Source organism: Chroicocephalus ridibundus, chromosome 8 (assembly GCF_963924245.1).
Source record: "Chroicocephalus ridibundus chromosome 8, bChrRid1.1, whole genome shotgun sequence".
NCBI classification, from domain to species: domain Eukaryota; kingdom Metazoa; phylum Chordata; class Aves; order Charadriiformes; family Laridae; genus Chroicocephalus; species Chroicocephalus ridibundus.
The window spans coordinates 7,225,850-7,251,374 of NC_086291.1; the positions used below are offsets into that span (position 1 = coordinate 7,225,850).

The window sequence follows — 25,525 nt, forward strand, 5'->3', positions numbered from 1 at the left end:
TTTAAAGACAAAACCCCCTTTAATTGCTCTTCACAAGTTTTTACAGGCCTTGATAAAAACAATCCTCAAATTCTATCACGGGAATGAGTAACTAACTACATAAAAAATGTCCTTAGCTTTCTTTTAATTAAAAAAAACAACAAAAACAAGACTTGGACAAGAGGGGAAGGATTAAAGACATGGACTGCTAAAGCAGCCAGGACATATCCAGCTGTCCCATAAAGCTAATAGGACAGTATTAGACTGCAGGTCAAGGTCTTTAAACTGTCTGCTGGATTTAGTTTGTTATTCATTCCCTCGCCGACTCTTCTTATGACTTTTCTTAGATCTGAAACAGGAAAAAAAAGATATCCATATGACAGGGTACTAGTAATTGTCTGAAAGACCAAGGTGATTCATAGCAGTAAGTGGCATTTTCTATGGTCAAATATGGATAGCGCGACTTGACTGCAGCACTGGGGGAGGTACTGTATGAAATATCTGATCTCCAACATTGCTAGACAACCTTCAATCCCCAAGATTAAATGACAAGTAAGAGCTCCTACAGGACAGATCCTTAAAAAAACAGGGCAAGCCTTTACCTTTCAGGCGATTTGGAATGACTTCGGTGTCTGTGACTGCGATGATGCCCTATGAGATAAAAAGGTAACGGTTACTTTCACAGACCCTGGAATTCTTTTTTGTTTTGCTAATGCAATCTGCTTCTAGTGACCAAGCGTCCTAGATAATGCCAGAGCAACCCTAGCCTTAATTAGGCACTCAAATAACCTCCTAGCAAATATATGAAAAACACACTCAGGGCAATTCTGCGTGTATGGAATGAGTTCAGCTGTGCTTTCACATAACTCAGAGTTTTATGAGCCAGATTAAGAACCTGTCGTACCTTCTTGCTACCGTGACACAGATTTCTCTTGCAGTGGATGTTCTGCTGATAAAGACTTGCCAGAGTTAATCTGTAAGTGACAAAAGTACCTGGAGATTTGGATCTTGATCTGTGCCGCCTCTCCCTGGATCTGCTCCGGTGTCGTCTTGGGCTCTTGCTGCGATGCCTCTCCCGGCGTGGTGATGGACTGAGAGAAAGGAAGCTTTTAAAGATAGTCATACTAAAAATGCAACATGTTTTAAGATTAAATAATAGAATAACAGACTACCTTCTTCTCTTTGGAGAGCGGCTTCGCCTGTAATTGGGGGAGAAAACAAGTTGTTGATAAAAATCATTACCAGCACGAGCTGTTTAATTTCCCATATTATCCAGCAACAGCACCAGGGCTTCCTTTCCACTCCCTCATGTCCCCACTTAGCGTGTGTTTGGCCTGTTGCACAGGAAGCTGTATACGCTTCTGGACTGACCCATACAGCAAGCAAATGAGGTCAGTGATGAGTTTTTCCTGGCTTATTATCAGTAAGAACAATTAACAGGATTTCCTCTGCAGCCTCTGGCTTACATGGAAACAAAGCACTTGGTTCTCCTTAATATCTTCCCTGTATAGTCAAATTTAGCTTCAGTTGGCCAGCAAGTTCAAGCGTTACTGAAGGACTAGAGAAAGGGGCAGACGGGTTGACCGTGTCTGTGCACTGCAACTCCTTACTCTAGAAAACGGCTAAAGGAATTGGGAGGCATAAGTGATTCTGACTGAATCCTCTTCAATTCTATGCCTTGCTCCAGCCATCTGCAGTACAGTAGGTAAAATTATTGCTTAAGAGAGCTGTGTCACCTTCTTGGAGACCTGCTTCGGCTCCGCCTGTATCGCACAACTGGAGATCTGCGAGGTTTATCAAGGTCTCTGTAGCCTCTTCTGCGGTGGTCAGGAGAGGGTGCTCGCTCCAGCTGCGAACAATGGCCGGAGGGAAAAGATTCTGTAACTCTTGTTTCATCAACGTTTTTATCTATCAGTAAAATTTTCTGAACAATTAATATAAATGACAAAAGTCGTATGATCAAGCTTCCCCATCCTCAAGTATTTCACATTCATAAATGAGTGGTACTGCCTGAGCTTGCCATTTGAAAATTAAAATAGCCACCTGTCATACTGTTGGTTCTGAAGAAGTACAGCAGAATTGACTATGATGGTCATCATAACGTTCATCATCACCTTTGATTCTCTCCAATATACATGTATATAAACATATTTCAGATAAATTGTTTTAAGCAACACAGAATAGATCCAGATTTGTGAATTTCAGGAAACAGAAAAGCGTGACAAACACAGAGCACCTGAGAACTGCTTCAGGGTCTAACAAGTTCTTGCATGTAGCTTATATGAAAATATGTTAAGGGAGGAGACAGGAGTTTCAAGCAGCCTCCTGGTGACCCCCCCTCAAATATTTCTGACAGGCCATAAAGTGTTCTGCGGTGGTTCAGCACTGTCTCTAACTATGCCTTTGCAAAATATTTCACCAACCTTTTCATCTTCCTCCTCCTCCTCCTCACTAGATTCTACATCATCCATGTCTTCTTCCAAAGCACTAACACGAGGTTCGAGTTGCTCAGCTTCTTCCAGAACATAACGTTTCTAGGAGAAATTATGACTTTATTTTACATAACCCAATTAAGAACAAACACCTAAGGAAGCATCTTGTGTGCCAGAAGGGCCTATGTCAGAGCTTTATGCAACAAGCTAGTAGCTGCTACAACTACTGAATCTGATGCAGTTAAGAATTCAACAGCCATCTACTTTTCCAAACCTGTAATCGAGGCAGAATGATATCGCATACACGCTCCTCATGGAGTAGTTCATCAATAAACTCATCCACATGCATCAATTCAAATTCTGGGGAGGGGAAAAATAGCATTGAAAAGACAAAGACGACTAACGCTTGCGGTTAGAGTAAGGATTAAATACTTCAGGCAATTTATGTCAAGTAGGCTAGACAAACAACAATTCTAAAATCGTTCTCAAAGATGAGGGAAATCATTAGGCCTGCCTTACAAAAAGAGGAAATTACTGCACAGCTTAGTAGATTCACAGTGCTTAAACCAGTACTCAAACAGTGTTCCTTTAGTATTTGTGGAACTGTGTTTCAGTACTCAACAGAAAATACAAGCACTTGGGGAAAGCAAAATAAGCAAGGCAGTTCTCATTTGTACAAGTGAGCAAGACCAGCAACTGACTATCCAAATGATGAATAAATAATAGTAAAGTTTCAAAAAGATGGTTATGCCACAGTTTTTTAAGCTTATATTACTAAGTAGAATATTTACTTTTATCTAGCAGGATACATTCTTTTAACAAAAAGTCATCTATAAGGTACTAAGAAACCACAACTATGCAGGACTGCTTACCCCCGTTTCTGTTCTGACTTTTTATTTTTCGATAGTCATTGTACAGTGGCTCAAGATACTTGTAGCAGTCAATGGCAGTGCCTGTCAATCTCATGTACAACGCACCAAGCATTCGGACATACCTGAAAATAAAACCGTTTCATAGATCTAATCTTTTTGCATAGTTAGTAGTTTAGATAAACGAGGTGTTTTTCCCAGAAGTTTCAGAGGAAAACCAGTACACTAAAATAAATAGAACATATGACCATTTAGACTTTCCCCTTCAGGTACTCAAGTGTATGTATATATATATGTATATATATACACAAACGTATATATACACACTCAAGTATACATATATATAATCGCTGTATGGGTGCGTTATCACTCACAAAGTCCAAAGAAATACTGAAAAAAAGAACAGATTAATGTGGTTCCCTTAATACACCTCATTCTAAATATTTCGGGCGGAGGTGTACTACCAGAGAACACACTACAAAGGCAAGCCATTCCACCAGCCCCGGTGACAAGGACATCAGTCATTTGAAAGCAAGAGGAAGGACAGGCTTTTTAGCAAGAAAAGTCTATCAGGGCCCACTAAAAGCCAAATCCTGCACTAAGGTTCCCCTGGCTGTTTTGGATGGTTTCATTCAGTACGAGAAGCAAAAAGAACAAAAAAAAAATAATAACCAAGCTACCAACTTACTTGAAGTCCTCGTTTTTTATGAACTCCACGATGATGTCCTTTTCGGGCTGGATCTGCAGCATCTTCAGCGTCAAGCACAAGAAGGGCGTCGGCTTTATGTTCCCGCCATAGACGCCCCCCACGTACCTCAGCTCCATGGCCTTGTCCACCACCAGCTCGGCTGGGAGAGGGACGAGACGGGACGGGCCGTCAGCACCGGGCCGTCAGCACCGGCCCCTCACCGGGCCCCTCACCGAGCCCCCTCCCGCCCCACCATACCCGTCAGGCCGAAGCACTCCTCCTTCCAGTACTTGGACTCGTAGATGCGGGTGCGGATGATCTTCTCCACCAGGTACTGCGGGTTAGTGCCATGGATGCTGTGCGCGTCCTTCACCGTCCGGTTCGCCATGACCGCCGCCGCCGCTCCACAACCTCCCTCAACTCCGCGGCGGGCCGCCCCGCTCCCCTTCCGGGAAGTGCCTGCAGCGCCTTCCGCTTCCGGGCCGCCGCCGCCATCTTATCTTCGGGCCGTGACATCCCTTTCCGCCCGCGGCTTCGGGGCGCCAGGCGCAAACATGGCGCTGCGTCCGGCGCGGCTTCTTCCCGCCCTCCCCCCTCCCCCCCCCCGAGTGGGCGGGGCTCCGGGTGGGCTTTGGCGCGAAATTCTATGCTAGTGCTGGTAGGCGCTCGCGCTGCCGCCGCCGCGCGCCGGGTTCGCTGAGTCGCCGGGTGAGTGGGCCTCGGCCCTGGGTCCCTCAGGGGAGCGGGCGGGGGAGCGGCTCCCGGAGGGCGCTGGGGCCGCCTCGGTGTCTCTTTGCGATGTCCGAACCGGTGGCGGTTGTAGCCGGACGGGGCGGGGAGGGGGTCTCTGAGGTGGAGACCTGCCTGAGCTCGTCTAAACCGACGGGCTGGGGTGTGTGAGGCGGGGAATGGCACTCGTGGGGGGTGGGTGGATGGCGTTTTCCTGAGCCTTGCGGCCTGTTTCCAGAGGGAAAGTTCTTATTTAGGGGGGAAAAAAAAAAAAATCTCAAAACCAACATAAAAATGGAGCGTAAGCGAAACGCACATCACGGCCTCATGCGGCTGGTCGCGGTGAGGTCTGGACTCAAACCAGCGAGGCACAGTCTTAAAGCCATCAGCTGGACGTGGAAAAAAAAAAAACAAAAACTAAAAAACAGTCCGCTACTAAACACCTTCCCTTTTTCCTTCTGCCTCAGGAGAGGCGTCTGGAGGCTTTGGGGAAGGAAGGTGGGCTTCTCTGCATCAACTGATGCACACCACGTTCTTCCTACACGCTGAAAGAACCAATGGGTTTTCTATGTATCTGGCCATCTTAAGCCTTTCCCTGCTTTTATTTCTAAAATTGTTTGTTTGCTTGTTTTAGCTTTTCCTTGGGAATCATGAACACCCGGCAGCAAAGCAAAATTATCTACTCCTGGTATGGAAAACCCATGAACTCGGACAGAAAACTGAGGACTTTCCAGTACAAGTAAATAACATTTATTTCTGTCTTGCTCAGGGAAACTTAAGCAATGAAGGCTTCTTTGCCGTTCTGACATCGTATAGGTTAATGCGGCAGGCAGTGAGAATATGAGTAAGGTTTTGAGCATTGTGTCATGACACTGCACGTGTATAACAAAAATGTTGTTGCAGAGCTCTTGAGCTGTAAACTGTATAATGTCTAAAGAAAAAACGTTTAATTAAATCTGTGAATAAGGGTTAACTGTCTACTTGAAATATATATAAAAGCTTTTAATCAGGAAACTCCAATTGTAGGCTTTGCAAGAGGGAGCATAACTAGCTGTAAGATTGACAGGCTATCAGCTTTAATGTGAATTATAAAGAATATGAAATCCTGCTAATGTGCATGTGTGCATCACTTTCTAGGGGAATCATTATTAAATCAGAAAGAAGCAGAACAGAAACCTGTATACAAGTTGGCGAGTTTATTTTAGTAGAAGGGGAGAATGCAGATCAACCCTTTGTGGCACAACTCCTGGATTTATACGAAGATGGTAAGAGAAATAAAAATTCACCTCCTATCTGAGAAATCTTAAAATGTTTTAAAGATTTCACAGGGATATATTTAGACCATAACCCCATATCACTGGCCTAATTTGTTAAGTAAATTAGATTGGGGAATCCAAATGGAGCAAGAGCAGTGCAGTTCTGGAGCTTGCATCTTACTAGCCATCAGGGAATAGCAATAAGATGCAAGGCTGAATGAATGGGGCTTGTTACTTCTGTCCCTTGTAGGACTCCTTGTTTATAGATAAAGGTAGATATTAAATCATGGAAGGTGAGTGATACAAATACTATGTCTGAGTCTGAATTAGAAACTACTCATTAGCTATGTCTGATTTCTTTCAACAGCTTTCGTCGTTTGTTTTGGGCCATCGTGATAATGTTTTAGGTTTTTTAGTTATTTACCTTTAAAAAACATAAATGCATATCACTCCAGCTGATTTATTTACTAATGCAGCTTTATTGTAATATAACTGAATATTCTTTTCATCCTGGAATGATACCTGTGAAACTTCCTTGAAAATAATATTTTCCTTTTGCTATATACATTTGACAAATTTTTTAAAGATATGTGGCTGAACACCTTAAAATGTAGAAAGGAACTTAATATTTGATTGTAATATAGAATCATAGAATTGTTAGGGTTGGAAGGGGCCTTAAAGATCATCTAGTTCCAACCCCCTGCCATGGGCAGGGACACCTCCCACTAGATCAGGTTGCTCAAAGCCCCATCCAGCCTGGCCTTAAAAAATTCCAGGCATGGGGCAGCCACCACCTCTCTGGGCAACCTGTTCCAGTGTCTCACCACCCTCACAGTGAAGAACTTCTTCCTAACGTCCAGTCTGAATCGCCCCATCTCTAGTTCCCTCCCCATCCATTCCCTCTAGTCCTACCGTTACCCGACATCCTAAAAAGTCCCTCACCAGCTTTCTTGTAGGCCCCCCTAAGATACTGGTGGGCCACTATAAGGTCTCCTCGGAGCCTTCTTTTCTCCAGACTGAACAACCCCAACTCTCTCAGTCTGCCCTCATAGGAGAGGTGCTCCAGCCCTCTGATCATCCTCGTGGCCCTTCTCTGGACACGTTCCAGCATGTCCACATCCTTCTTGTAGTAAGGGCTCCAGAACTGGACGTGGTACTCCAGGTGGGGTCTGACGAGAGTGGAGTAGAGGGGGAGAATCACCTCCCTCAACCTGCTGGACACGCTTCTCCCGATGCAGCCCAGGATACGATCGGCTTTCTGGGCTGCAAGTGCACACTGACGGCTCATGTTGAGCCTCTCGTCCACCAGCACCCCCAAGTCCTTTTCTTCAGGGCTGCTCTCAAGCTAGTCACTGCCCAGCCTATATCGGTGCTTGGGATTGCCCCGACCCAGATGGAGGACCTTGTGCTTGGTCTTGTTGAACTTCATGAGGCTGGCATGGGCTCACCTCTCCAGCCTGTCAAGGTTCCTCTGGATGGCATCTCTTCCCTCTAGCGTGTCAGCCGCCCCACACAGCTTGGTGTTGTCGGCAAACTTGCTGAGGGTGCACTCTGTGCCACTGTCCACGTCACTGACGAAGATGTTAAACAAGACCGGTCCCAGTACTGATCCTTGAGGGACTCCACTTGTCACTGGCCTCCACTTGGACATGGACCCATTGACAGCCACTCTTGGGGTGCGGCCCTCAAGCCAGTTCTTTATCCACTGAATTGTCAGTCCATCAAACCCATATTTTATCAGCTTGGAGACCAGGATGTTATGCGGGACAGTGTCAAAGGCTTTGCTCAGATCCATGTAAATGACGTCAGTTGCTCTCCCCTTGTCTATTGATGGTTGTGACCTTCTCATAGAAGGCCACCAGGTTTGTCAGGCACGATTTGCCCTTGGTGAAGCCATGTTGATTGTACCCAATCACCTCTTCGTTATTCTTCTGCCTCAGCAGTGCCTCCAGAAGGATCTGCTCCATGATCTTACCAGGCATGGAGGTGAGAAGTACCTCACCTATAGTGACTGGCCTATAGTTCCCTGGTTCATCCTTCTTTCCCTTTTTGAAAATGGGGATTATGTTTCCCCTTTTCCAGTCAGTGGGGACCTCACCTGACTGCCATGACTTTTGGAATATAATAGAGAGTAGTTTAGCAACCTCATCTGCCAGTTCCTTCAGTACCCGTGGGTGTATCCCATCGGGTCCCATGGACTTGTTCACTTTCAGGTACATCAGATGGTCAAGAACCTGATCTTCACTTACAATGGGCAGTTCTTTCCAACCCCTGCCATTGTCTTCTGTGACTCCAGGAGTGTGGCTGGAGCCCTTGCCAGTGAAGACTGAGGAGAAGAAGTTGTTGAGAACCTCGGCCTTCTCCATATCACTTGTCACCAGTTCTCCCGTTTCCTTTCTGAGGGGGCCCACACCTTCCCTAGTCGTCTTCTTACCATTAATATTACCTATAGAAATTTTTGCTGTTTCCCTTGATCTCCTTCACTAGATTTAATTCTAACTGAGCTTTAGTTTTTCTCACCAGGTCTCTTGCTGCTCGGACAGCTTCCTTATATGCCCCCCATTCTAGCTGTCCTTTCTTCCACTCCTTATAAAGTTTCTTTTTGTGTGACAGTGTGTCCAGGAGCTCCTTGTTCATCCAGGCAGGTCTCCTAGCATTCTTTCCTGCCTTCCTCTTTGTCAGTATATTTTGCTCCTGGACACGGAGAAGGTGATCCTTGAATACTGTAATATGTTTCTTTTAACTCTCCACACTGAATCTATTCATAGTATTTATTCAGACTTTCTTCTACGTATTTCAACAGCAGGATTCTCTGGTTTGTTAGGCAGTTAATAGTTAATAAATTGTGCTTCTGGTTTGCCTCTAAAATAACATTGAAATTATAAATACTGTTCTGAAATTTCTCACTTCTCCTTTTATGTCACTGCTTTCAGTTAGTGGGGTTCCATTAGAACGCATTTATGCAAATAAGGAACCTCTTTGTGATAGTGAACTGGTAGATCAGCTGGTCTGCGGGCATGTTGTGATTGAGAATATATGTAGGTATTATCTTAGTCCTTAAAAGTCTCAACTCAAACATTTTAATTTAATTTTAAAAAGGGAATTGTAATCTCTTATCAGATGCTTTCTCAGTTGTGTCCAGGGTGGTTTTCTATCCTTGATGGCATTTGGGCTAAAGTCATTGAGGTCGGTTAATAACTATTTGCAATACAATAAAATTCTTAATGTTCACTGACTTCTGTTTTCATTGTTACAGGTGCTCAGGAGAAACGTGCAGTTGTGCAGTGGTTCTCTCATATTACAGAGATACCTCACAATAAGCAGAAACTACTTAAAAGAGAGATTTCTCCCCGAGAAGTGTTTTATGATCAAGTTTCTTGCTATGACACTGATATAGCTGCAGAGACCATTATTAAAAGCATCAGGGTATGTACTGCAGCCCCTCTACAGGAAGAAAGAAAGAAACAATTTGAAAAACATAGTAGAACAGTGAAGTCACTTTATTTCCTCACAAACCAAATGCGTGATGTACATTTGTTAATGCAGTTAGCAGAGGATGGGATAGTTGAAAACTGCTGATATTCTGTCTTTCCTCCATCACAAAATGACTTTAGTTGTTGGCAGCCAGCTCATTTAGAGGTTTGCGTGGAAAGCAGTAGTGTGACTGGGGGTCCTGTAGTGCAATAAACTTGTGCTAGTGTAAATGTAGGTTGAAGTTGTTGCCCTGTATGATGAAGGATTGCATGCGTTCCAATAGTAAGATCTGTGACTAGGAAATAGTTGAATGTTAAATTGATGATAAATGTTAAGGTATGTGTTTTTTGGCATTTTCTGTTTTTACAGGTAATACCACTACATCTGGGGGAGGAATTACCTATTTCATTAAACAAGGAACAGACGTTCTATGTAAAACAGTCTTGGGATGGGAAATGCTTTAAGGCTTTGTCCCCTGACACATTCTCTAAGCTGAAAGAAGCCAATAAGAAACGAGGTGGCATCCCAGACTCTTCAAACTCATTTATTCCTTCGGACATTGTTTCGCCCCTGAAAAAAGAGACAGATAGTGTTGTTCGGAGTGCTACAAAACCAAAAAATGTTGAGTTGGAAATAGAGTCAAAACATTCTGCTTCCAAGTCCTCCCTTGCTAAGGAGAGACATTCACGAAGAGTGGCTAATGGCATGAAAACTCCAACAGCAAGGAAGAAGTTACAGTTAAACAGTATGTATACGACAATACTCTGTCCATTCGGTAGTTTGGAATGTAGTATGTTTTATGCCTCTTCATTTTGGGTAATTCAAACAATGGTAGTGTTCAACATCAGTATTTTTAGCTACCTTATACAGGCTTTGGGGTTAGCCCAAGCCTTTTGGTCGTATCAGTTGTTTGTTTTATGTCTGTTATTTCAAGCAATTGTACTGCTTATATCCAATTGATGATGCAAACGTTTTATTCATAACTGGTAAGTCTAAGTTACAAGTGCTTATTGGCTGAAAGGCTACCAATCAGCCTAACTTGACCTCAGAATACCTCACTTTAATCTTCCGACAATGCGCTAGAATGTTTACATTGGGCTGGTTGAATAAGCACATTTGATCCTATGTAACATGCTGTATTTTCAAACTGGAGCCTGAGCAAAGTTGTAAGTGGTGGAGGTGGCTTAGAAAACTGAAAAAAATCAGTTTGTATTCTATTTAATCATCTTTTTAGAGGAAATTTTTGCCTTCTGTATGTATTCAGTTCCTGGAGTGTAACACCATTCCCTTTCGTTTAAATGACAACCACTGAACCAGTTATACCATGTCTTCTGAAAGTTAACCAAACCAGCCATATTAAAGCCTGACAAAAGTTCATTTTGCTCTTGATTCCTAGGTCCCACAAGATCTCCTAGAAGCAGGATCCTGGGATGTGAAGTTTTGGAACTTTTGGATGATGACTCTGATGCTGTAGCACCATTAGAGCCATCAGCTACTAAAAGAAAAGTGAAATTCACTGGTATTTTGGGCTCACCACCAAAAATACCTTGCGCCGATGATAAGTCAAAGTCAACGTTTGATATTGCAGAGCACTGGCAGAGGTTCAGTGATACAATACGATTATCCCCCTATACTAAGGTCAAAGAATCCAGTGAGAAAGCCAAGAATTTTAATACGAAAGATGACAGTATATGGTAAGTGATAGCCTTTTTATAAGTATTTTTGTATGGGATTTCTATTTGTATGTAGTTCTTTTAAAGCACGTTTATGAAAGGCTTCTGGCGAGAAAAGCAGGTGAAGTCTCTGTGTGTACTGTGTTTTGCCTGTTGAGATCACTGAGAGAAGGGGGGAGAGCCTAAATAGTTACAAGCACGCTGTGGTGAAGCTCTAGAAAGTGTGTTACTTTGAGGTGAATGACTGGGGAGATCGTAAGAGGAGCTGACTTTAAAGATGGACACAAGCAGTTCATGGTTACAAGAGCAGAGGGAAGAGATTGGAAATGGGAGGGAACAGTAGGATTATATGAAAGGGAATTGAAGCCATATTGATTGTTATGATTTGTACTCATTGGCGCGGATAAAAATCTGTTTCTCTGCAGTCACTTTACATATGTCATACAAGCTCAAATGTGCCCTACTTCTGCCTCTTTTCCTCCTTTCAAAGAGTAAAGATGTGGGTGCAACATTTGGTGGATCCACACCGCATTTTTGTCACTTTTTTTATAGCAAAAAACCTAATTTATTTTAATTGATAAAATAATGGCATTTCAGTGGTATTTATAGATTTAAAAAAAAAATTTGAGAACTGTCTACAAATAATTAATCTCATTGTGTCCTTTGAACTAATAAGAAATTTGTATTAACAGTAAAGTGTTTCAGTGATGGGGATGAAGAAATGCCCAAGAAGACAACAAAGGAATCTCGAAACACAAATAGAAAAACCTACTCCAAAGGGCAGATCAAAGAGATGCCCAAAGAAAAACATACTTGTTTTCTCTTAAAAACAAACTAAAAACAAAACACCCAAACAACAACAGAAACCCACAACCAAACAAAAAACTACTACTGTTTTGAGTTCTTGTCCCTTCAGTTTGTCAGTGTTGTGTTTACAAAATAATTTGGTTGCTAATTCAACGCTAGCACCATCTATTCGGTGCTCTTCAGCGACGTGTATGTGTCTGACTGGGGAAGCGAGGGAAAGCTGTTAACGTGCAGCAGCTGTCAGTCGATGTGAAGTACATAGCTGTTGCCAGCTGAGGGTGCATCAGGAAACAAAGTGGGATAATGTTGATAGGGCCCAAGTCAGAGGTGTCTGTTTTAAACTAATGCTAGTGCAGTCACTATTGTCACAGCATCGTAGGTCAGCTAGCAGCTCTGACTTGTATGGACTCAGGGTCTCTCTTTAGACTTAGCAGCTTTCCTCAACTGATTTACAAAGCTTTACAGAAATACGCTTTACTATAAAAATCTTTACAGTACGGACCACGAATGAACTATAGTAAATATTCTGTAGTTTGGGGGTTTTTTTGGCAAAGACGTGTTGAAGAGAGAGTGCAAGAGAGGGGAAATTGTGCTGCCAATATCTATGCCATAGCCAATTGTAAATAACTGTAAACAAGAATTCATGTTGGACTGACAGCCATAACAATTGAGCCTGATATTTGAAAGGCCTTCTCTCCATCTTTACAAGTGTGATGCAAAGAGGAAATACAAATACCTTTGTGATTTGTCTTTACAGTTTAATTGGATGTCAGGAACTGGGTAATCAGACCCCTGTATTGACCCCTCGTTCTCGGAGAATATGTGCACAGAACACAAGTGCTCGCATTAGAGAGCAAATCAGGTAAACTTGTGTCCATGATATCTTATTCAGATTGCTACTGATAGCTTGATGCCTTGAGAGTTTGTCTAGTTCAATAATGAAATGCAAGTGGTTCTAAAAGCACAGCTTAAGTGTAGTGTGAAAACTGTCTTATGTTCAGAAACATACGGCCAACTCTTGGTGTTCATCGTAAAACTGACTTCATTTAAACCAGTCTATTAAATAGCCATGGAAAATTAACAGCTCAAGTGGAAAATATGTTGGCTTGCTGATTACAGTTGATTACAGAAAAAGCTGAAAATGTACAAATGATACTTTGTAGTGTGTAGAGTTGTATGTATTTTTTTAAAACTCATGTCATTTCCGTTTCTCATAGCATATTAAATACACTAGAGTTGAACAAGGAAGAGGATCTTCTTTCTAGCTCAGACAGCTCTTACTCTTCAAGTAGTGAGGAAGAGGAGAGTGATGTGCCCTGTACACCAGAAAAGAAAACTAAATCAAGTAGAATATTCAGCACCCCAAAATCTTCAAGGAAGTCTTCAGTTCACACTCCTGCTAAGACCCCGAAGAAAACTGTAAGGTTCCATTTAAAATCTGGTTTATTATTTCTAAGCAAATTATTTGAATGCTTGATGGCTGTGTACCAAAGTTAAGTATCTGAACCTCTTAGCTTTTAATGAAACGCTATCTTAATTCCTATGATCTTTGGTATGAGTAGGTAACACAAATGTATGAAACACTTGTGTATTGTGAATGTTGTGACAACGTTGATCAGAAAACTCTAGCCTAAATGGGGAAAATGTTCAACTGGGCTGGACCTCAACAAACTGATGAATCCATTTATGGCCACCATTTTTACTTTTATTGTAATCTGTGCACTGAGACATTTTAGTTCTGTTTCTGTACAGTCTGTATTGAGTGCCGTCTATATATATAGCAGAAAGCCATAAGACCAACGTTGTGCTTGGTAGCAGAACTGTCCTGATTCTTGAAGGCTTACCAACACAAAAGGGATGCTCTATAGTGTTCATGGCCACACCAACGAGAGTGTGGCCAGCAGTTTATCGTAGTGTCCTGGCTGCTGGTGGAGATGGGATACCACGCTATGCGACACTTAAGCCTGACTCATTCAGACTGTTTTCAGTATCATAGCCATACTGTCATTGATGTACAGTCAATGGCTGATGTTTTTTAATGAAATGTCTAACACAGCAATCCTAGCATAACTAGAACTTGTAAGCACAACAAGGCAGAATAATTAAGATATCGTATGGCTTTTTCGTTTGGACAATGAAATTCAGATAGATCAATTTCTAGTTGCTTGCGGTTTCTTAAGAACTGGATCACTTTGTAACACAGCACTCCAGAAAGGCATAAACAATTTAAAAATTCTTCAGGCAGTTAAAATGTAGTTGTCTTTGTCACCACCTCCTTCCAGTTTCTTTCTTCCCTGAGGAAGAAAAGACTGAGGTTTGTTTGGTAACTCCCTTTTGTAAAGACTGTTTATCTTTTCATCTTGGACTGTGGTATTCCCGGCTAGTCTTTGTGCATAAGTTATGTTTGGGAAACTTGTATGAATGATCAGTCTCCAATAGAAATTGCTGCATGTAGAAAATCTGTTTGAGGTTGTAACTTTTCTTTACAGCCTTTACCAGGAACACCCAAGACACCCCGGAATGCAACTCCTGAAATTCCCAGGCGCAACCATGCAGCACAGAAACCAGCCAGTATACTAGAAGAAGCCAGATTAAGGTAAAGTGTGCCCAGGGGAGGAAATCATCTTTTTTGCATCAGGTATGCATAGCAGTAGGCTATGCTGAAATAGGGGAAATGTCATCCTTACCATATTGAATAAATTTGCTAAAAATGCATGGTGTTTTGTTACCGGAAGAGCATTTCTGGATTTACAGTATAATACTAGATTTACAAATACTAGTAGTATTTACAATACTACTTTCACAATTTCAAATTATTGTAACCAGTCCATGCTAAGTTTTTTAGAATTACTTATCTGTCTTTTTTCTGTGCAACATTAGAAAAACAAAGATCCTCTCTTATTAGCTTTAGATTGTAAAGGTACAATATCTGTCTTCTCTTGGTGTGTGAAAAAGTTTTATATGTATTGTTGTAGATATTCACAGTGGAGGAAAAAAAGGCATTCAGGACTGAATGTATCTTTCAAACTGAGTTTTAGTTTTTTCAGTTTCCTATAAGCAATCTTTCCTGTTTTATCCTACCTTTATGTTGGCTTACAAATTTTTTGTGAATTAAAGCAGCTAGATCTTTATTGCTGCGTATTTGTGCTCTTTGTTTATGAAGGTGGCTGTTCAGCCCTGTTAAAGCTTAAAAACACTAGAAGTGTTATTTCTTTTGTGGTACTTGACATTCGTGTTCAGACTTAAAAGTATGTAAGAGAGTTGAAAATCTACACACGGCTGTGAAAGGTGGAGCATCTGGCTATTTGTTTTCCTCAGTAGAATTGCAAAAATACAAACCTTGGACCTCGTATTTCAATTTTCTTTTTCTTCTCTTTTTTAATCAAAAGGCTGCATGTTTCTGCTATCCCAGAATCTCTGCCTTGTCGTGAGGAAGAATTCCAGGATATCTATAACTTCGTGGAAAGCAAACTTATTGATGGTACAGGAGGGTGAGTATTCTGGTGAGACTGTAACTGAGATCACATCTACCTATGGCATAACAGCAGTCATACCATCAACACTACTTTTATTTAAGAAGTTACCATCATTTGGCTGAATTAAAGTTCCTAGTTGAATTTTCCTGGTATTTTTCTTCCTTAAGAAGGGTTGCGCATAGAAATAACGTGGGCTTCTTTATTGTACAGATTCAAATTAAAGACCAAAATATAACTAGTCAATTTTAGATGTCTGGGACTTTTTTTTTAAATTAAAGATGTAAATTACATTTATAAAGTATTTTAGATTGTTGATTGCTTCAGTAATAATAAAAATCCTCATGATCCTCCAATGTGTTATGTGTCCCAGTTTGCAAATAAAATAGCTGAAGTACAGGGAATTGCCTGAGGTGACAGAGGAGTAGTATTGAAGGCTGGTCGCAGAGCCCAGGAATTCCAGCTCATTAATCCTAAGAGCATTATCATTTTACTCAAGCTGCTGAAAAGGTGTTCTGCTTTTGTAGGTGCATGTACATTTCTGGAGTGCCTGGAACAGGTAAAACCGCGACTGTTCATGAAGTAATTCGCTGTCTTCAGCAAGCTGCAGAAAATGATGACCTACCATCATTCCAGTTTGTAGAGATCAATGGCATGAAGCTGACTGACCCTCACCAAGCTTACGTGCAGATACTAGAGGTAAGTAAAGCCTGTTCAATGGCTCTCCGGTTTGAAAGAAGAAGAGATCTTACGCTTTACCATCAGGTCCTCGATGTGTTACAGTATTCAAGGCACTTAACATATCAATACTTCCAAGTAGTCCCTCCGAGAGACTGTATGCTCTTATCTTAGAGCAGGTTAAAAAATAGTTAACTTAAGGCCATGGCCAATTTCTTGAACTATTTTGCTTTCGGCTACGTAGGGGCAGTGGCTGGGAAATAGCCTGATTTATTACATCCACTCAGGCTTAATAAAAATCTAAACCAGATTCTTTTAATGTTTTTCCCCTTCTATGACTTTTTCTGCACATGTATGCTTGAAAAGTTACTGAGATGACAACTCTGGAAGTAAGTGTAGCAGTAAAATAGTTACTAAGGGAGTCTTAATTGTTAATTATTCTGTCATCATAGTAGTCCAGCTAAAGAGGGACCGTCTCTGTCAACAGTGCTACATTTCAGATTTCCATGACAAACTAGTCTGCAGTATCCCATCTGGGACTAATGACTCTGCTTGCGTTTATATGGGTGTGAACTAACTTGAGGACTGGATTATGATCACCCAATAAGCGTTAAACAGTAACGGCCCACGACCTTTGTCAGTCTAGGCTAACTGTAAATCACTGACCTGGAAATGAAGTGATGGTTTCCTGAAGCATCTGTTCCATTTTCTTAAAAACTTATGCGCTGAAATTAAGTTTGACACCTTCTATCTGACCAGGAAGTGGCATACATTGTCCTAATATCTGTATCCTCATAGTTGGGAGTTCAATTTACTTACCTGTATCCTTTCCTCAAACCAGGATAGGCAGTGTCTTGCTGAGGGATTATTTGCAGACAGGTTGCTGTGTTTCTTTAGCTTAGTGAAAGGCTTCATGACAATTACCTTATTTCATGGTAATGTTAATTTATTTTAACACTCTTTGTTCCTATCCCATTCAGCATCAAATTTTAAAAATAATAAAGAATACTTTGGACATAAAATTTGTTGCTCCCCACGGGCCCTGAACTCTTTAAGCTAGCCTGGTTAAATATCCTTCAGGACATCAAGTAGTCAAACAAACCACTTATTTCTCAGATTTCTTCTGCCTAGCTGTTATCCAGGTACCCTGGCTAAGGCTGCTTTTCCAATTGCCACATCTCTTGCTGCAGGTCAATCTCAAGCTCCAGTTTGCTGACGTTTCTTTGCATGAGTCAAGCAAATTCTGGAGCACTTGCTACTGCAGTGCTCACTCACTACAGTGCTCACTGTTGCAGGAAAACTTATAAAGAAGGGAACAGGGACAGGAAGACCTGGACAAATGAAGGAGATGAGGTTAAATACCTGGGTACAGTACATGTGCCAATTCCACCACAACAAACTGAACTCGGCTGTATTGGATGCCCAGTCCCAGAGCTGTAGAATCAGGATCCCCTGGGATCTAACTGCTTTGTATGGCTGATTCAGACTGTCCTGACTGAATTGTAAACATGAAACAAGTGTAGATTATACATTATTGCCACGCTGTGGCTTCTTTAATAATTATGAAACCTCAGGTTAGTTTTCAAGGGATTCTGGAGAACAAATACAATTTTCAAATGCAGTCTACAATTGATTCAGCCTATATAGTGTAATTTTGAAATGTGATGCTTTAATTTCTATATAGCTTTGGATCTGCAAGAGAACAGGTAATGTACAGTCAGCTCATCTGTTTTGCAACATAGGTTATTGCAGAAGCAGTTCTTGTTGAAGGTAATTCTTTTAGCTTAGAGTTGAATAAATTATTCAGTTCTAGATCCTGATGATACTGCATTAATATTTTAATGGGAGTCCAAGATCACTGAAGTCAGGCTATTCTTGTCAACTGACTTAGGTTTTCAGACGGTGTTTTGCGTTCAGAGACACTCTTGAGGTATGCAAGTTTTTCAGTCCTTTTTAGACTGGGTTCAGGATTTCTTGATGAATCTATATTAAAGACAAATTGCAGGAAATTCTAACGACCTTTCTCTTTTAACTCCTCCACCATGGGGAAAAAAAATCCAGATGACTGGTGTTGATTGTTAGAGAAAAGTTAAAACTGAATAGGAGTTAAACTTCCCATTTCCAGTGTTTTGGTGTGATTAACCTGCAAAATTGTTTAATCCTTGTCCAGTTACTGACAGGTCAGAAGGTGACAGCAACCCATGCTGCAGTACTGTTGGCAAAACTGTTCAATACACCTGGACCAAAGAGGAAGACCACAGTGCTGATAGTGGATGAGGTGAGACAAAGAATCCTTCATTCTCTTCCATTGAAGTATCATAAGAAATGATTTTTTGGACGATGGAAAAAGATATGCTGAGACTATGTCGTATGTGATCTAACAGGAATAGACTTAGGAGAGAAGATATCCAAATAGATCCTCTTAGCCTTATTAGGAAGCTGAATTTAAGTGGGCAAATATCCTGTTGCTATGTTGTTTTCTCCTTGGATTTCACATTGGGTTTATGTTTTGTTTTGGTCAAAGTCATGGAATGAGTTGTTCTGTCAACTCCTAAATACCATAGAATTCAACTGTGTTTTGTCTGGAAGCTGCTGCTTTTCCAGTGAGAAAACTCACAGTGAAATAAGTCGTATTGAGTTTTGAAACTCCTTGAATGTGCTATGTTCAGTAATAAAGAAATGCATGCTTATTTTTTTGCTGTAAGCTAATTCAGGGTCTCACATGGAGGGTCTTTTAATCTTATTAGATTAGTATTAATGTCACAGTGGTGTTTAAAAACTCCAGCTGTTTAATTGTTATACTGTGATTAATACCGTTCAAGCATCTAGTAGGACTGTGCTTTTTCAAAAGAGATTAGAGCCCCAATTCAGAAAATGCAGTCCTATTAGTAGATAGATGAAGGAAACGCAACAGAGAGAGCCTGTTCAGAATCATGTAAGAAGTCTTCTATGGCAGAGCTAGCTCTCTCAACCCCCCATCAGATATTGTAAATACAAGACCGTTATTTTTCAGTCTAATTCTTCTCTTTCTATCTCTGCAGCTTGATCTTCTGTGGACCCGGAAACAGAATGTGATGTACAATTTATTTGACTGGCCAACTCAAAAGCACTCCAAGTTAATCATTTTGGCCATTGCTAACACCATGGACTTGCCAGAGAGAATAATGATGAACAGAGTAGCTAGCAGGCTGGTATGTCCTAGCAGTTTTGTTGCTACGCTATAAAATGAGAACAGATTAAATACTGTATGCAATCAAAAGTAATCCAGGAGAAAGGCAGGGCTGGTTATGTCAGAGGTTAAACAATGGTTTTCTAATTCCTTCTCCAGAGGACTGATAATAAACACATAAATCTTAGCAAAATAAGTTAAGGAGCCAGGTTGCTAATCGGATGTTATGCAGTGTGAGTACACTATGTTCTTGTGAGAATGAATTAAGAATGCAGATGTCTTTTTAAACATATTAAGATCTGGATAATCAAATGCCATGCTTCGTGGTTAAGCTGCTTACTCTGGGGTTCAGAAGAATTCTCTTCTGGTTTCTCTTCCTCTTTCCCCTTTCATTCTGGGCACCTAGTTACTTCTCTCTGTTTGCTATCAGTTGGTAGATTGTTGGGTACCTTCAGACAGAAAGTTGGATGCACGCTACACGTGCGCTGAATACATTTTCTTAGGTCATCCCTTCATCACTGCTCTAAAAACTGGTTTGCAAAAACAGCACTTTGTGCCTCTGTCCTTCTGTGACTCAAAAATAGTTCCACAGTGTGTGAATTGCTTTCCTCCACCCACTAAACCTGCAGATCAGCTGAGGCCATATAGTCACAAGGGAGAAGAATTTTGCATAAGAAACACAAAACTCAGGCCTCCTATAGAATATGAAAGGCAGTGCACCATCTGTAACAGATTGTCCTTCTCATGTGAAAGCAGTTTTTATCAGCTTGAGCCAGAAGATTTTTTAATTCTTGGCTGATTGCTAATGTGATTTCAGTAGTATGACTGTATACATGAATACAGATTCGCAAAAGGAGATGAGTATTTTTTCATAGCTTCTGCTGTTACTGTATTAAAAAATAAAGTGTAAACAGTTCTAATCAAAAGGTTGTTGTATTAGGTGGGCTCCGATTTATTTACAAGTTTTGTAAGAGAAATTTGAATTTCAATAGCAGCAGGGTCTGCTCTTCAGGCCTTTTAGTGTGGAGGTCCAACCAGTGGTCCTCACTTAATCAGAGTTTTGTGGATTTGCACGTTTATTTCACAAATACGGAGTGGAAGAATTGATTAAACCACATGACTTGGAAGGGAAGGATGTGAAAGAGAGATTGGTCCACCAGAGAAGCTAAAACTAAATCTACAGGCTATGCTTGAGCAGTTGAGAGTTTTCAAGTGCTACAAACGCTTCTCACTGTGTTGTATTATTTACTACAGGGCCTCACAAGAATGTCCTTTCAGCCCTACACCTACAAACAGTTACAGCAAATTATTTTGTCTAGACTGAACAGTGTGAAGGCATTTGAAGAGGATGCAATTCAACTAGTTTCCAGAAAGGTAAGCACAGTACAGATGTATGCCCTCTGTGTTGCGCTAGGTAAAGAGGGGGAGAATTTTGTAACAGTAGTCAGAGCTGGTTATGTGTTCTGTATTGGAGACAAAGTGGGGTGCAAGTAGTGGATTATACATTATGCTCTCTGTAAAGTATACAGGGTATTTTCGCAGGAAACTTTGCTAAAGTAGTGTTCTTGCTTTTTCCACCTACTTTTGAGAAGGCAGCAGTATATTCCATGAGCTGGAGTCATGACAACAGGAGTCGTGATAACGCATAATGATAAGATGTCAGCTTTCTTCAGGGTTTGGCATAATGTGAGTCACTGGATGATCTTGGAAAAAAACCACTAGTGTGGCAGTGGAAATATCCATATTCATTTTCTTTCTTAAGATGTTTAAAGCCTTGGCATAATAGATAGTACCTCTTCTGGCGCCAGTTTTAATACCCAGTTGTACAAAAAATAAATAATGCATTAGGGATCAGTAGCTTCTCAAATTAAGATGTATGCGTTGTTTAATGTCTTATGTTAGCAATTATATGTTAAAAGAATCTATTAAAATTATGCTAGAACATCTGTCAACCAGTATATGCTTAAACTTTTTCTGCTAGCCATCATTATAGGATTAAAAAAGAGTACTTATATGTCAGGAGTAACTATAAGCGTTTGTTTTGTTATGAAGGAACCACCTTTTTGTAAGAACAATGGCGATGATTTTGCAGACTCAATAATCTGTAATGTTTTTCTAGTATGCATTTTCTTCAGAAAATCTAGAAAACTAACTCGCAATTAGATTTTCTAAAGGCTTTCTCATTCTTGGCTCCAGCTGGGCTCTACTGCTTTCATATGTTATCAGCATCTACTGGGAAAACTAGGCTGATACTCTATCTAGTGAATGTTCATAGCTTTATCAAAATTGTAAACCACAAGTGGGGTTTTAAGAAGTACTGAGTTTCAGAAATTTTAGAGACCTAAAAATTTTCAGGCACTTGTAAATGTAAGTTCACTATCCCAGATGTTTCTTTGAAACCTACTAAAAAATATTAGTGTATCCTTAAATCATCATATCTTAAAATACACTCAATATTCTACTGGGTATGGAAAAACTGAGGACTGTTTTGCCCCTCTCTTTTCTTCCCACCCCCCTGCATGAACATGGATTGCGGTAGGCTCTTTATTGATAAAATGTCTAAAAACTTGGTGTTGAACTGAACTGCTCACATTGAATTTCCTGGATTTTTTTTTTTTAAACCTCCGATTTCTGTGGTTATAGAAAAAATTTCAATTTTGAATTTGTGATGACCAGATCAGGGTGGGGGTGGGTTGCTTCTGTTGGTTTTGGTCAGAAAGACTGTTATTTAAAATCCAGAATTCTAATAACATAGTTCACAGTAGCTTTGCTCTCCTGTTTTGTGGTTGTTTTTTGTGTTTGATTTTTTTTTTGTCTGTTGATTCTTGCTAAACTCTTTTCTCAACTTGTAGGAAATACTGCTACAAACCTGTCTTGTTTACTTTCAGGTCGCAGCACTGTCAGGTGATGCAAGGCGTTGCCTTGATATCTGCAGAAGGGCCACTGAGATCTGTGAGTTTGCTAGCCAAAAGAGAACCCCTGAAATAGTCCAGATGGCCCACGTAACGGAAGCCATAGATGAAATGTTTTCATCACCGTATATAAATGCAATCAGGTAAAGCCATTTCTCAGAGGAATTTCTTTGCTTTTGTCTTTTTCACTGGGCTATTTTTTCCAAAAACGTTCAGTCTGTCCTCACCACCCTTTGGGAACATGTGTGGGGCATCGTGCTTTGTTGAAGAATGGTACAAAACAAACCTTGCAGTGCAGCTAGGAGAGAGAGGGGTACAAAATAGGAATTTAAGACCAGGGAGACCAAGGCATAGAAATCACTTGTACAAGTTTACACAGGGTGTTTCCGTGTTAGTGTGTTGGCTCAGATCAACAGGGGCCTTTTGAAATTTCTCGATTGTCCCTGCTTACTGTACATTGATTTCTGTGAACAGCAGCTTCCGAGTGCATATATTTGAATTCCTTCCAGTTGGAACTAAATCACAAAGATGCACTCAGGAGCCCACAACTACAGATGCTGCTAGTCATTCAGCATACTGGACCAGGCTTTGGGCTGGACTGAAACAAAAACCACTCAGATGTGCATAGTGTAGGCATCAGGCCCTCGAGTCAGCTATTCCCCTCTACATATCTGCTTGAATTATGCCACTGTCTTCGCTCACTTAAATGCAGCCGCAGATGTCTGAGCAGAAAGTAAGAATTTCCCATTTGAACTGGTTTTTTTCTTTAACATAAAGAGATTCTGCTAGGGCTTCCCAAAGGCTTCCTGAGGGAATACAGGTGAGGAATTCTGTTGCCCTTCAGTGGTCTGCACAAGCTGTAACCGGTAAAATGCTTTACCGGTTTCTGGTCAAAAAGAAAAGAATGTTTCACCAAGGAACGGAGGGGCCAAGGGGTGCAAATATGGTATTTTGCTCTATATGGAAGTACTGCTTTTACTGTGCTACTTGGGCCTGAAAACCTCAATGTTAATTTGTTAATTCATAAATGTAAGTTGACCGTGACGTGCTGCAGAACATGTATGAAGTATGGAATGAAACGTTGTGCTCAGATACATTAAAAGAGAAGTGAAATGCAGTGTATTGTGGTGCCGGAGCTGCAGGATGTAATATAAGGTCTAGTTGATAGAAACCGCCCCTCTCAGGTAGAAAAATACCCTGCATGTAAATAGGTGGTTACCAAGCAATTTCCATTGCAGACTTCTTCCTGATGTTTCATAAGTTCTAAACTTGGCAGATTAATTTTTGTCTGTTTTGATATTCAGGAATGCCTCGTTGCACGAACAAATCTTTTTGAAAGCAATTTTAGCAGAGTTTCGCAGGGCAGGAGTTGAGGAGGCAACAGTTCAACAGGTATGTTTGTGTTTCGGAGTACACTTCTTATATCTCTCTTTCTCTTAAAAGAGGGGGGACACTGTCAAAATTATCAGGCAAAAGTGTAAATATTTAAATATTTGGGGATTTTATTCTTAAAATTTGATGGAAGGAAGATATGGTGGCAAGGTAAACTGGGGCATGGCTGTCTAGGCCAGGTGTAACACCTAATTGAGTGCTGCCACCTGTTTTTCAATGAGACTAAGTACCTACAACTAGACACACCTGCTGTTCTATTAATGTTACCAGTGATCTCAATCACAAAGTGATTTTTTTTTTTTTTTTTTGGCCTGCATTTGAGGATACTGTATGCCTCCACGTAACATGCTTTATAACAGGAAAAATGAAAGAGAACCTGAAAATATCAGACAGCATAGTTCAAGGGGGAAAACTGAAAGCTGATTCCAACTTCTGTATCACTATCAATAGAGGCAGATATATCACTAGTAGCTTCAATTTTCACTATTCAGATATTTCAGCTATATTTCTAGTAGCTTCAATAGACCCATAAAATACTTGGCACCAGCAGAGCTGCACAGAGTCTATTTCATGACTCACTGTATGGAAGCTAAATGTTAATACTTATAAAAATGTTTAGAACTATATATCTATATATAAAATAACCTGCTAGTTTTATCCAGTTTGTAGGTAAGCATTTTATTTGCATTTTCTGTAACTGGCTCCTTGAACATCTGCATCAGTTGATTGCGCAGATATGCTGGGCAATCGGTTCTTGAACTTCAAACAATATTTTGTTAGACTGGTTTGTTACATTTTTCCCTTAGTTTTCCTCTGATACCAAAAGGGGTTTCTTTTGCTCTTTCTAAATAGCAAAGCAGAAGACCACAACTGATTCTTGTTGCAGATTTACTAATCTATGTGATCTGTGACAAGAGCATTCTTCTTTATTTTGCCTTTCTGAGCCATGAGCTTTCATGTTTAGTCAGTGTGACTTGTGTTTACTGGTCACTGGGCCTGAATATCACTTCTGCATGCATTGATCTGTAATTAGTTACATGTCAGCTCTTAATCTGATGGATAAACTTTAGTCCCCATAGTCCAGGGGAGAAGAGGTGTAGTAACAGATAAAATGATCTAATTTAAAAATTGCAGACAAGGTAGGTTGCTAATTGTTTTGCTCCTTGGCTGGATAAAAAGGGAAATTGTAGCTTGGAATTGTTACTTCCTTATTAAAGTCCTAACAGTTTGCTAAAACAACAGCAAGTGCATGTTATCGGATGGGCTGGAGCTAATTTTTCCTCCCCACCCACAGATGTGGAGAGAAGGAATCTTCCCTTTTTCACCTTGGCCTACTCCACTACAACAGGAGGCACACATGACCCGTGTCCTTTCCTCTGTTTTAACAGGTCTATCAGCAGCACGTCGCGTTGTGTAGAATTGAAGGCATGCAGAGTCCTACAGTATCAGAAATTTTGGCAATTTGTTCCAGACTTGGCGCCTGCAGGCTCTTGCTGGTGGAGTCCAGTAATAAGTATCTTCACATGCGGGTGCGACTAAATATCAGCCAGGACGATGTCATGTATGCACTCAAGGATGAATAAGGCAATAGAGATTTTATTTTTTTAATATGTATAAATATTTTAAATATTGTCTATTTTTATTGGTTTTAAATTGTTGATAAAATGGAAATAGTGAAATGTATTTTTTCTAAGTACATAGCTTAAATCTTTGATGTATTAACGCACTTTTTTATAATAAAGAATTTGCTTCAAAGCGTTTTGATTTCAAATATTTAAACTAATTGTTTTTAAGATATTTTTATATGCACCCCTTTCAGCTGAGGTGTAAGAAGTTGAAACTGAGTATTTGCATGGCTGCAAAGGCTAACGAGCTCTTTTTGTTAAGACAGGCAGCGTTGGTGGCGCTGCAGTCATTGACTTTTGTTGAGTATAGACGACATTAAAATGTGCTTTAACTTATGTTATTGATACCATGAAAAAGGAACTATTCAG

The 25,525-nt window shown here is 40.6% G+C and overlaps 2 protein-coding genes across 2 annotated transcripts; one reads left to right on the forward strand and one right to left on the reverse strand.

Annotated features, from left to right (window-relative positions):
• Nucleotides 1-4,434, reverse strand: PRPF38A (pre-mRNA processing factor 38A). Its single transcript, XM_063344581.1, has 10 exons — nt 4,227-4,434; nt 3,969-4,128; nt 3,284-3,405; nt 2,686-2,771; nt 2,403-2,513; nt 1,716-1,828; nt 1,152-1,178; nt 973-1,070; nt 582-630; nt 1-328 (listed from the first exon to the last, which is right to left on the reverse strand). The coding sequence occupies exons 1-10, from the start codon at nt 4,354-4,356 to the stop codon at nt 286-288; spliced, it is 939 nt and encodes a 312-aa protein (XP_063200651.1). The 5' UTR covers nt 4,357-4,434; the 3' UTR covers nt 1-285.
• An 85-nt stretch (nt 4,435-4,519) lies between these two features.
• On the forward strand, nt 4,520-25,250 carry ORC1 (origin recognition complex subunit 1). Its single transcript, XM_063344580.1, has 17 exons — nt 4,520-4,676; nt 5,332-5,436; nt 5,835-5,962; nt 9,210-9,379; nt 9,797-10,172; nt 10,824-11,121; nt 12,665-12,769; nt 13,125-13,326; nt 14,397-14,503; nt 15,297-15,398; nt 15,908-16,079; nt 18,229-18,336; nt 19,100-19,249; nt 20,482-20,601; nt 22,116-22,282; nt 23,444-23,531; nt 24,920-25,250. The coding sequence occupies exons 2-17, from the start codon at nt 5,348-5,350 to the stop codon at nt 25,112-25,114; spliced, it is 2,577 nt and encodes an 858-aa protein (XP_063200650.1). The 5' UTR covers nt 4,520-4,676; nt 5,332-5,347; the 3' UTR covers nt 25,115-25,250.
• The last annotated feature ends 275 nt before the right edge of the window (nt 25,251-25,525 follow it).